The 13,221-nt window shown below is 41.0% G+C and overlaps 2 protein-coding genes across 8 annotated transcripts in view; both read left to right on the top strand.

The window, feature by feature from the left end:
• LOC121592209 (PX domain-containing protein kinase-like protein) overlaps positions 1-5,542 on the top strand; it is a 31,460-nt gene extending 25,918 nt beyond the window's left edge. For 4 of the 5 annotated variants that reach the window (XM_041913612.1, XM_041913610.1, XM_041913614.1 and 1 more), the window contains 2 exons: positions 644-1,152; positions 5,458-5,542. In XM_041913612.1, coding sequence (XP_041769546.1) covers positions 644-1,149 — 506 coding nt within the window. In that variant the 3' untranslated portion in view covers positions 1,150-1,152; positions 5,458-5,542. The remainder of the gene's footprint in view (positions 1-643; positions 1,153-5,457) is intronic. The other variant, XM_041913611.1, reaches the window with a different exon arrangement.
• A 3,216-nt stretch (positions 5,543-8,758) lies between these two features.
• LOC121592456 (putative ferric-chelate reductase 1 homolog) overlaps positions 8,759-13,221 on the top strand; it is a 45,952-nt gene continuing 41,489 nt past the window's right edge. For 2 of the 3 annotated variants that reach the window (XM_041913904.1, XM_041913906.1), the window contains exons 1-2: positions 8,759-9,092; positions 11,167-11,233. The gene's annotated coding sequence lies outside the window, so the exon portion shown is untranslated. The remainder of the gene's footprint in view (positions 9,093-11,166; positions 11,234-13,221) is intronic. The other variant, XM_041913907.1, reaches the window with a different exon arrangement.

The following is a 13,221-nucleotide window of genomic DNA, read 5'->3' as shown; positions in this document are numbered from 1 at the left end:
CAGGTTCGAACGGTTTGCCAAAATCGATGCCCGCACGAATACGGTTTAGAGTCGAAAGTCGGCGGGTTGTCGGTCGACCATTAGGTGCTGTGACGTTCGACTCGGTGGCTGACTGTGGCTGGGGATCAACGGAGACAATCTTTCGGGCGGGTCCCCGCACACGATTTGATAATGGAGGTAATTCGTTCCGTTGATAGTTAGTTGATAGAACACGGTGTCCGCGGACGGGTGACTCGGTGTCGTTGGTGTGTCGCGCACCCTTTCGCTTCCTGGGACGCGTTCGTTCGGCTTATTATTGTTGGATGTTTGTCCTGGTTTTTAGTGCTTTCGGTCCTTGTTGCCCTGCCCTTCGCAAGCTCGCTGTTTTGCGCTCACAATCACATACATAAAAAGTGTCCTGTCTAGTGCCGGTGGTTTGCTTCCGTGTATCTATCTCTTCGCTAAACTGACACTGATTAAAACTTTTCTCCCATTTCATGCTTTGCATCCATTTCGGGCGGTTTGATGGTGACTGGCACGCCACCCGGGGCTGGCCGCACGCTGGGCCAAACTTTCCGTCACGTCATCGTCCTGCGTCCTGCTCTAACGCGCTGTGAATGCCCTTTTGCACTCACTGGCGACTTAATTAACTCGGTCGCAATAGCAGCAGCAGACAACGGCATCACAGCAGCAACAGTCAGCGCAAATGGCTTCCACCAGCCCGCAGTCGGGTGGAAGTCCCGGCGGAGCTGGAGGGTCGACCACCGCGCCACCCCCCACCGTGCCAGCGGTAGCACCACCGTCGACGCGGAAGAAAACGGGCAAGTTTCTTGGCTCGGCACTGAACATCACCAATCGGTACCGGGCAAACAGCAGCAGCTTGAGCAAGGTGAGCCTTGCCATTACGAATCTAAAGGTGATCCAGAACGTACCGCTGCCGCCACCGATCAGTGCGATGATTGCGTCGGACATACCGCCGGTCTGCAAGTATCTGCCGTCCTATCGGCTCACCTCTCGGAATCCGTTCAATCGCGAGGCGTGCGAGGCGATACTGCGGGAATCGATGGACAAATCGCTGCAGGGTTTAGAGTACAGTTCGTACTTTGCGCCCTCGCTCTGTCAGCAGATCTGCGAGGACATCAAGACGCGCGTCAAGGAGCTCAAGTTTGACAGGTGCGTATGCGTAGTCAGGATCATGCGGGGTTTGGTTTTTGCGAAATAGCGATGTTTTGGGGTGAATACCTTCGGGCAGTTTTGGACAATTGATTGTTGTGTGCTAAGTAATTGTAGATCGAAACATAAACAAGCAGCAAACACGGCAAAGGCATCAAAGAACTCCCAAATGGTTTGACAAACATAATCAATTATCTGTACCGAGAAGTCTTTAGAAATCATGGAAATAATTACTGATTACACCTCCATACGCCATCGAACCTATTATTTGAAGAGAGTTGAGTCGTTCCTTCACCATTACAATGCCGTAAAGACATCTTATACTTCATCGCACCATGAATATTGGTACTGAAACTACGACCAAGATTTGTTGTGGTGCTGTCCTTTGTACGCAAATCATGGTGATTGATCGGAAAGAGGTACTCTGCGGTTTACCTTAAGAATGAAAAGAGCTTTGCAAACGATATATGGATCATCCACAATTGTATACAATCAATCGTTCTTGTTAAAAGAGCTGTGGTTAAACCAGTCAACAGGAGCAACTAAGAAAACAAAGTTTACACATGCTCACCTGCTTTGAGTACACTCGTGCGGGTTTACGTGTGCATGGTGAGACTGCACCAATCAATCGATTCCTTTGTCAGTGGGTTTATATCATTCGTTGGGTAGACCCGAACAAATACAGTCGCTTTAAACACAACGCTTGACATTGTTAGGAAGAGTGAAGACTTGATTTTTTTTTCTCATCGAGCTTTCGTGCACCTAGTCAAATCCTTAGGCCAAGACCATTATTTTGCACTAATTTTAGATCGACAGAGTTTGGCTCAAATGACCCGGTTTCAAAAATGATGATTGCCTATTCCTCTACAAATTGCACTGTCGATTTTAATGTTAGTGTGAAAAAACTTCAATCACTCTTGCGAAGCGCATTTTAAGAAGATTTTTTTTAATTTTTGGTTAATACTAGTTGTATTGTAACGTATAGAAATAAGTTGTGTAGGTCTATAGTGGTTCGATGACTAAGATGATGATGATGTATCCCATCTCATACCCCTTCACAGGATTGAGATAGACGAATTATCTAGCGATAATGAGTTAATTAAATGTTACAAAGTATAAAAACAGAAACGAATGTGGCTATTAGCAAGCATGCACAGGCGACCTCGAAACCCTCCACAACAACACCAACCCCACACCTCGTCTAGGTGGGCCATGCCAAGAGATTTCCCGTGTCGATACATGTAGCCGGGAATCCTGGATCGCCAATACCACCCGCTCACATGCTACATATGTTTTGCGCGCAAGTCTGAATACTGTGAAGTCACATACATTTTTTTTTTTAATTTGGTAATTTTTTTTTTTGGCTCAACAACCGATGTCGGTCAAGGCCTGCCTGTACCCACTTGTGGGCTTTGGCTTTTAGTGACTAATTGATTCCCCCCCATAGCAGGATAGTCAGTCCTACGTATGGCGGCGCGTTCTATTTGGGGATTGAACCCATGACGGGCATGTTGTTAAGTTGTACGAGTTGACGACTGTACTACGACACCGGACTTAAAATTTGGTAATTATTCAATGGTTATTTATATGTACTGATACTTCAAATAAAAGATTATCTTTAATTATTATTGTTATTATTATTAGTACTATTCGTATGTCCCGTAGTAATCGGTCTCGTGGTACGGTCGTCAACTCGTACTACTTAACAACATGCCCGTCATGGGTACAAGCCCCAACTAGACCGCGCCGCCATACGTACGACTGACTATCCTGCTATGGGGGGGAATCAATTAGTCACTAAAAGCCAAAGCCCACAATGTTTTCCAATGTATGTTTTCCAAAACAAAAAGAAGTAATCTCATGAGAGCAAAAAAAAATCAAACAGCTGTCAGTAGTAGTATCTACTAATTTACATGAAGCACTATAGTAAACAACAATTAAACAATACCACTTTTAATAAAACTAGCAAACTTTTTTTTTACTTAAACAGGGACTAAGTAGAACTAATTGACCCTGGCATTTTATTATAAAATTGAAATCCCTAAAAAAGATTGAACAAGTCGTAGTTAGGGAGTCTTGGATCATGAGCTCTTCGAGAAAAATGCTGATAGATATCCGATCCGATAGATTGGTTTAAATTAAAATATATTTAATGTGTATAAACATTTAATTGGTTATTGGTTTTTACATTTTTATTAAAGTTATAGATTATCGTCGCTTCGCTTTAATATTTCTTCATATTTAAACTGAGTGTTTAAAATGCAGGGCTCCGCAGATGATGCATTTTGCTGTTCAAAACCTCTGCTTATTCCAAGGTTGACACCAAGAGGATTGTGTGATTAATTGCCAGTTCGTTGTCAATTTTCTTATCATCGACTCGTTCAAATTCTGCAATGGTTGCTTCCTATTACTGTTTTTGTCTTGTTTCTATTTAAAACTAAAAAAACACACGATGACTCCCTGACCTATTTGTCGATGAGTCCCCGATGGCAAAGCGGCGAGCGTTCTGACATTGATTCTCGGTGCAGGATGGAACGGTTCAACTAACACGCTACATTACCAGATTGGCCTGAATGGTCTGATCCTTTGCTTGTCGATCCAAGACAAGCTTTTCATTTTCCATGTACAACGTTGTGCATTGTTCGCTTGAGTTAAAACATACCGGGGATCGGGCGTTTGGTTGAAAGGATACTAGGAAGGTGGGGTAACATGCACATGCTTATGTTCGTATTGCACGGGTTTGGGTTCTAGTGCGTAGATCGAACAATTTGAAGGGTGCCCGTTCTCCGTGTGCTATCCATCATTACATGTATGATGACTAGGCAATGGAAAAAGGTAACATGCAAAACGTAGTATACTGGAAATTATAAACCATGTTCCATGATCTGCATCAACATCCAAATGGCAATCGTTGACTGGTAAAAATCCATCCGTTAATACGCAACACGACAAAGCCGTCTCTCCTGAATATATAAAAAAATCCATCCGTTAGCTTGTATATTTTACATACAGGCTTAGACAGGTCGATGCAATGTTATTTTTTAATTTTGATTGACCAGTGATTGACCAGTGTCAATCTGAATGGTTATCGTAAATGCAAGTTTGGACTAAAATAAAGAAAGCCTTTCTGTTTTCTCCCTTACAAATATTGAGGTATTAAACTGCATGATACTCTTTGATTGGAAGGATGATAACTGAAGGAATTGATATATAAGTTGATAAAAACACATACAGTGGAGCGCCGTTTATTCGGGCTTATCGAGACTTGACCTCGCCTAGATACTCGAATAGCTTGGATAATGAGTCAAAGTATATATTTTATTCCAAATTTCTGATGTTTTTTTTTTAAATCTGTGTTATGTTTTGATAAAACCTAGCCAGTGTTAATTAACTTCATATTTTGTGGTAGTGGTACAAGGCAGGCCTTGCCCGACAACGGTTGTTGAGCCAAAAGAAGAAGGAAAAACGTGAAGAGTGAAATAGAATAATGCATATGGTAAAAAATGATACATTTCAACAGCATATCTAATTAAATATGTAAAAAAATATTGAATTTGTATAGAATTCAGGGTGCCTAAACTAACTGAATTGATACAATGGATAAATAAATACATTAACCATTTCCGCTACATGCCTTCATTATTCTTGCTCGAGTAGTTCTAAACGTGGTTCCTAAAAAATGTATAAATTTTTCAAATTTTAAAATTTTATCATTATGTAGTTTAAACAATTATGTTTATCAACATAACACCATTCATTTTGAGTGAGACACCTAAACCACTAAACTAAAAACCATTAACTACACATTGGGGAATTATTCAATCAATTCACTCCTTGAATAGAGATTAAAACAGTTAATGTGTAATTTCAAATCATGCTACTACACCGACTGCAACCAATATGTGTGCAGATCCACATCCAATCAACCTACGCAGGTCTCATGACGAGAGACATAATCCTTAGTTCAAATGAATTGAAGTCTACACCATTCACCGTCTCCTTGGGCTTTCTTAGCATTCATTTCTACTAAATATGCTTGCTAGCTGTTGCCTTTGTGTCGAGGTGTCAGCTCGCTCCCAAGTCCTAATGGTATGCTAAATCATCTCCTGTTAAGTGCGTGATTTTGCTGTACAGATAGGCTGCTCTCCCCTTGTGTGCATTCGGTTGAAGGTAATATTCATTTTAACGTACAAATAAGACTCACGGGAATGCATCGGGGACAATTTCGGTATGATTGATAACGGCCCAACTCGCTTGTTTCTATTTCGCCTTCTTCAACGCTTATTGTATTGCTGTACCTTACAGGTATAAAATCATCGTCACGGTTACCATCGGCGAACGGTACATGCAAGGGCTGAAGGCAATCACCCAGTTCCTGTGGGACCCGGAGAAGGATAGCTACGCCACGTGCATCTACGACGCGTCACCGAGTCTGGTAGCTGTCGGGACGATTTACGCCATCTATTTCGATTAGGTTGCTCTCCCGGACGCTTTGCAACGCAGCGTGTGGAACGTCAACAGCAGCAACAGCAACCGTACGATGGTATACCGTAGAGGGAATATATTTTCTGCGAATGCCTGCAGACATTCCAGACAGCTTGGCAGCGATGAGGCATCAGCCTTCGGGCGTTCATCTATTACTTCACCTAATGGGCGCGTGTGCATCGTACTGAATTAGCCGATGCAATATGATTCAAAATGCTCCGATATGAGGAGCTCGAAGGATTTATCATCCATACTCTGCTAAGTTGTGCAATCGTTCCCCGAAGCAATGAGGTGAAACATAACTATTGTTGCTATTGTTGTTGTTATTTTCCTTCGTGCAACTCCGCTTCGAATTGGTTTGAATGGATGCAGTACAGTTCGTCATATTTCATTGTAACATCCGTATATGCTACTTAGGCATGAGCTGGTTCACTGATTTGTTTCTCGATTTGTGAGCACAACGCTGGAAGGAATGGCATGCAAGTGTGCTATATTTTAATGAAAATGCAACATTACTGCATCATTGTTGTAAGATTCACATATGAAGGGGAAATAAAGGTGCAACTAAGAGAGTCTAGGAACATTATACATGGTTTAAATCATATTTAAATTAAGAACAGGTCAAGAAAGATCAGCTATTAATGCCTAAGCCGTTGGGATGTTTGTATGGAATCGTTATTGCATCGAACTCATCAAGTGGTTGGATGCGTCCTGGATGTTTCCAGTGTTATCATGCCACACAATAGCTGAACAGTCTGAAGTGCAAAAATGACGTAATTGATAACTAATATCAACCTTCCTAGGCGGAACCAGCTCATCGAGCGGTAGTTGTTAGCACGCGAGAAGAGAGCGTCGTTGTCTGGCGCTAAATAGGGGGCTTACGAGCATGAGTTGAAGATTAACTTCCGAGCTATCGATAGTATGTAATGCGAAAACGTAGAGTGAACGCCAAGGAAGTTATACATGTTAATGAAATATGTTGTTAGTATAATTGCAGAAACTAGAAACAGCTGTCGTTAATAAAATTAAAGTTATAAAACATAAGTGTTAAGTAAGGTGTTAAGTGTTAAAAAATGTATGAAATTATAGAGAAATTTGATTTAAACAATTAAACTTAATTAAACCTGCATTGCAAAAGGAATCAGTCGATACAGAAACATGCAATTATGGTTCTAATCACTGTCTAATAGTAGTGTCATTACAGCATAATAACCATGATAAAAGTTGAAGTTTAATCGAAAACAATCAAATAAATAGATGAATACATGCTGCTGTCATCGTTTTTGAATCATTTTGTTTTTGCTTTAAAGGCGCGGTTCACAGTCGATTGTCTTATCTCTTTCTCGTAGTCTTATCATTTGATAATGAGCTTTTGGGCTCTTTGATCTAGTTTTCTTACCGCGTGTCAGACTGTGACGATACAAATCCGTCTTGTAATGAATTACTTCCGTTAGCTTGTTTTAGAGTTATTGTTTTGTTCTGCACAGCTTATCTCGTGATTATCTTTCATAGGTTTTGCTGTCTACGTCACGAAAGAATGACATCATTCTGAAGTGGCTGAAATCTCGCTTTCAACATTTTTTTTTGCTGAAGTGGGTAAGCTTTTCCGGTGAATAATGAAATCCCTTTGAAAGAACACTGCGACGTATTGTAATCGAGATCAAGCGTTTTGTTTGGTTTGATTGAACACTTCATTGCTTTTGTATGTGGGGTTGTCGTTTGGACAGCAGCATGCTAACACGATCAACAGGTTGTGTCAGCGCCCTGCTTTTGTTTGAGTTACGCGAAGGCAAGCGTTTTCAAACGATCGTGTCTCGCATGTTAGGAGGGAGCTCGGTTGCTCACGGTTGCCATGGCAAATCCATCGCCCAAACAGTTGGTCGCGTTGCACAGTGGTATTCTTACGCTGTTGAGAACAAGAAAATGTTGGTTTTTGTTTGGTTTACTTTAAAATGTTCATGAGTTTATATTTACGTGTAGTTTCTACTTTATGTGCAAAAATTGATATATATATGTATTGTGCCTGAAACAGCAAAAAAAAAAAAAAATCAATGATTAACTGTTTTTCTGTTGGCTGTGATAGCATAAATGGCGAGTTGATCTTACAAACTAACTCTAAAGTCTTTTGGAAATAAAAATACAAAAAAAAAACTTTAAGAAATTACTATAACGTTCAACAACAATATTAACTTAAGAGGCACCCTGTGTATTGATAAAAAATAACATTTTCTAGCGACTGCTTGCTATGAGGTCTGTTGTTGGAGCATTTTTGGAGTTACGGGTCCATTCCATGCATTCCATCGAGCCTGATGAGTGCCTGCCTGGTAAAGTTCGTTCCATCAAAGGGGGATATTTTGTGTTTCTATACTCGTTCTTCTTGGCTGTGGTTTGCCAAATAAAAAAATAGGGGAAAACCCGTTTTGGTATCACCAGGGGGAAGACTGTGGGCAACCGTGTGCCTACCGCTGCAGGTGTGTGCTCATTAGATGGCAGGGTTAGCGATGGTGTAAAATGCTTTCATTAAATCGACATTAGTAATTAAAATTTCATTGTTAACATTTCAGTTACCAAACATTAGATATAAGTGGACAAGTAAGTTCGGTAGTAATCCAATGAACCAAAGGAAACATACAACATAGAATATCCGGAGACATGTGAAAATATAAAAACATAAATAAATATAGGCTATTTTGCTATAATGTCTATTACCTACTTATACATATTATTTTAAATGAAAATGAGGTGATTTCTGAATTAAAATTTGTTACTTGTAAAACATTTAAAACTATTATGCATACCAAGAACTTGCACACACAGTTTCTACATAAGCTAGGGAGTTTGATTATGCTCCTGATCAATGAAAAATCAAACAAGAGTTTTGAGAAAAATATTTTTTAAATCATTACTCTTGCTCTGGAAAACCCTGTAGAAATCTAGGGGAACGGGACGCCCCGATATCGCGCCGTACACAATCGATTGCTGACGAGCCTACGGTTGTGTTGGTGCGCACACAAAATCACACCGTCGGCGAATGATCGCGTCCCGTGTGTGTCTGTGCTCCCCGCCTGCAGTCCCGCCGTTCACATCCACGCGCGATTTCACCCGCACGCACACGTACCATGCACACTCAGCTGCCGGACGGGTTTGTTCCCCTACGATCGGCTTAAGCGCGCTCAGTTACAGTGCAGGAGCTCTGGCGACCGGAACGCGCGCTGGTCCAGTGTCTGAGTGTCGGTGGAACGTTTGTTAAAAAGCTCGCGAGTGCTCCCACCCTCGTTGTCTGTCGAATGTCTGTCTGTGTTTTGTGGGTCGCAATAACGGAGGTGGAATAATAGTACGAGAAGGGAACGTAAAGAGAAACAAAATAGTGCCAAACAGCAAGTGCGAACGCCGCACTGTGTCCGCGTGTGTACTCTTCTTGGACCCTTCGTGTGTGTGGTTTGCTGGTGTATCGTGTAAGTGTCCCAATAGAGTAGTGCAATACAAGATCAACTCATTCCCATCACACACAAGATCGAACGAATGATCGAAAAGCTCCCTGTGGGGCAGTAGCTGCTGCAGGAAATAAAAATTTCTCTTCTCTTGTGTGTGATTTTATTTTCGTGGATGCTGACGTGTGTGATAAGTGTATTATCTCCTGCTTATATTATTGTGGTAACCTTTATACCCGGTTAAGCTGAACTAGCGATCGAGACGTACGATTGAGACAAAGTTCTGCTGTATTTTAGGCAGCAACAGCCGCAGTGGAATGGAACAAAATGGAGTTGAAGATGTGGCATGCCGTGCAGCAACAAGATCAATCCCTTGATGTTCCGTGTGTGACAAGCGAATGTGATGAAAGTTGGATGGAGAGTATTAGTCCGGAGAGAGCGAGAGTGAGATAGTCTGAACCTGGTGGTCGGTTCACAATCATAGTCGGCAGTACTTGGGCGATAATTAGTGGCAGTGTGTTAAATGATCTGAAAAGAATTAGAAACCTGTTGGAAAATGGTTCGAGGGCTTGCGGAGATTTTCGATTTTATGGGTTTATGTGATAACCGGACAGTAAAACAAAAGACGCACAAGAGCTATTTTTAGTTGTGGCTTTCCACTACATGCTGAGGAGTTCAATATTTCATAATAAATGTAATGGAATGCCGGTTCATGTAAAATAAATGTAAAGTAAATTATGAAGAAATAATCAAACGCGCATTTTATCACCTTGCTTACTGTTTGCCAGTAAATGAATGGGAACATAAATCAAATCTCAATTATCTCCTCGAAAAATCAATGCATAAAAAAATACATCAAATTTAGCAACGTTGTCCCAATATTGGCACAACTTGTTCTTGTGTCAAACAGCTCCGTCCTTTCACGCGTAAGCGTCCCCGGTAGAAGTGTTTGTTTCGATGAGGAAGCACGTGTACTTATATATTAGAGATTCTTGATGGCGTCATTATACACCTCTGCCTATATGCGTGGTAACAGAGGAACGAATCGTCCTCTGCTTTGATGGTGCTGGTGTGTATGTGTGTGCCTGTTGCGTGTTGCAGTTAGGACGTTCTTGGTAATGTGGTCACTTGACCGCGTTACTGTCCTGCCAAAGAATTTAAACAGGGCAAACCAGGGCACCGCAAGGACAATTGGTGCGAATGTTATCGAACTGCCAACATTGGGCTGACCTACTCCCGGCTCTCGCTTGTTACAATGGATTATTGAGCGTTCTTTTTTTATTGTTGCATGAAATTCCTCCACAGAACGAACCAAAAATCGAAGCATAATCGGTGAAAGAACATTTTTCACAACGGTATTTCTTCTCGCCGCCATTGTGTGGTTTGTAGATGTTTGGGAAATTAGCACACTGACCAGCTCTTATCGCTTCTTTGCTTTCTCGCTACTTTCTTCCTCAAACGCGTTATTTATCTGTTTTGTTCTGGTTTGTTCAAAACAGTGAGTGCTTTTGAAGTTTAGAATGAGGTTGAATCGCTGTTTTTTTGTTTCTAATCGCACCCATCCCTAACCCGCTCAGGTAGAAACATCGAATACTAATAGACGAGGGAGAGGGAGGGAAAATAAACAAACAAACAAACGCGCGCACCCCGCGGAGCGAAAAAGCGTTCTACCAGTACACGTGTTTCATATGCATTAGCACGTATCAAAACAATGTGGTGAGGTGAAGCAAAGTGTACGAATCGTGCAGGTTCTGCGTTTCAGGCTACGTTCCGTTTCGGTCTTGAAGTGTGCCGTTCGTCATCGTCATGTGGACTGGCTGTGTATTTAAGCGTGTGCTAGAACAAAAGTTAATGTGGATTTGCTACTGTGATTTTCCCGAACAGCTTCGCTGTGTTCGCTTAAACCTGTCCCCAAAAGCAATGTAAGCGCCTGCTAGAAACAATAACACGCGACGGTTGCGAACGGTTTCTTTATCGATCGGTGGGGGAAAATCGTTTGTGTGATTCCCCCTTCGGTTTAACAAGTTTTCCATCACCGTGAGCTACGTTTTGATGACGGTTCTTTACTTTTTGTTACTCTTTCGAATTTAATTGACAGGCTGCAAAAGGTGTACGGCAAAAAAAAAACAAAAAAAAAATAATTCGTTCTGAAAGATCAACTCAAGGTAAGTGTCATGAAACAGTTGTGACAGTTTTTGCCGTTGCTCAAAATACACTTTCCTCTATTATTTTCCCTTTCGGTGCGCGGTGGACGATGTTCATTGTTCCTTCGTTTTTACTTCTCCGTTTTCCCCTCCTATTATGGTGGCTTACCTTGGTAGGAGCAACGCAAGATGGGAAGCTTTCACGCTTTAGTTGGGGCTCGGAAAACAAAAAAAAAATCATCGAAATACCAACAAAATCACACAAACGCACAAACACAGAAAAAAAAAAGAACGAACTGCGTTCAAAATTATGCAAATTAGCGAGGAAAACAAATGACAAAACCTTGACACAAACTGGCTGGTTCGTCTACACCCATTGTGTTACTTGCCCCATCCAACCAACGTCCCGCCACAAGCGAACAGGGTGGAGGGTCTCGTAGCTGTCCATTTCCTACGTTCACAAGATGCTGCTTCGTTTCACAATTTTGTTGTTTTTTTTGTATTATAAAAAAGCGACAGCATCTTTGCCAGAAAGTGACTTTTGTTTTGAGGATGGGAATAAACTCACCGAAACTCAGACCCACCCTGCTAGAAGTCACAAGTAAACCAACAACAACAAACAGAAGGAAAAAAATCATCCCATTTCTATCAGTTTTTCCTCCATCCGCTTCATTATTATTGTTTCCATTTCGGGTTTCCGGTCCGAGGCAATACTGGTCGCCTGTGTCTAAATAGAGGGCACGAGGGAAGCTGCATTGGAGTGTGTTGGGTGAGTTTTTTTTCCAAACCAATTTTTACCAGTAGAAAAATACATTACTTTAAACCTGCTGCAGCGCTCGTGAGATATGAAAGCGAAAGTTTACGTCCCATCGTATTTTGATGACCGGTGTCCCCATTACAGGCGAAGGGGAGCGGAAGCTGGCAGGAATCGAAATTAATTTGTTTTACTTTTCGCTCTCCCGCTGCGTGAACGGTTTACCTTGCGTATCAGCAATTTAAATGCGGTCTTATAATGCTTGAATTTTGAAACACTAGAGTAGAGAGCAAAGATCACACGAAGACGGTGATGTCGTGGGTATATATGATGCCCAGAGAAGAGCGAATCAAAGTGTATTTAAAAAACTGTTCAATGTTCAATTTTAAGAATTTTGAATGGATGATAACGATTCCATGTCTATAGATCACAAATCAGTAGTGGGGCCTTTCACGATACTTGTCAAGAAGACACGAGTTTAAGTTAGATACACGAAATTTCATTCTGTCAGTGGAAAAATATACATCATCGGGTTGTATTTTCAACATCCAATTGACAATCTCGTTCCGACATATCAAATATTTCAATTATTGTGTTCTAATACAGCACAATATTCTTGTTTTTAATTATCCTGGTTTAAAATAAGTGTTACTCTTTTTATCTATTTTAAACATCGTTTTTAACTATGTTTAACTATTCTCAACAAAAAAAAAAAAAAATTCATATCTAGGCTAAAAACCTGAAAACTTACTTCGGCGTGTGGCTTTGTATCGAGTGTTGACATGAGTTCAGCCACCTGCCAAACTCCTTATGAAACAAAATTGGCTAGTATCGAACAATCCCTAAGTAGTTGCAAGGTTATGTTATAAACATTTGGTTAAGATGCTAAAAAGCTTCTTATTTTTTTTCTTAATCGAATGACAAGGTGATGGCGACAGATATGATCTTAAGTTATATATTTTGGGGAGAAGAACTTAAATAATCATAAATGTTTCTAATATTCTAATATTCAAAGCATCAAGCATATGTTACGCAAAAAAACACTTCGATACAAAGTCGCGTTCGAAACTGACTTGGAAACCCCTGTAAGACAGTAAGCCCTTTTTGATCAAATAAATGTACACTTTATATTCTTTGTTTCATTACGGACCAACAGCAAACTAATTACTTTTAAATTCTCGCTTCCTTTTTTTCGCTGGGTGCAGCCAAATTGCATTACCATTGCAATGCATTGATGCATTGATTAATCCTCTAC

Source organism: Anopheles merus, chromosome 2L (assembly GCF_017562075.2).
Source record: "Anopheles merus strain MAF chromosome 2L, AmerM5.1, whole genome shotgun sequence".
NCBI classification, from domain to species: domain Eukaryota; kingdom Metazoa; phylum Arthropoda; class Insecta; order Diptera; family Culicidae; genus Anopheles; species Anopheles merus.
The sequence above is the reverse complement of the archived record's forward strand: the minus strand, read 5'-3'. Positions and strand labels throughout refer to the sequence as shown.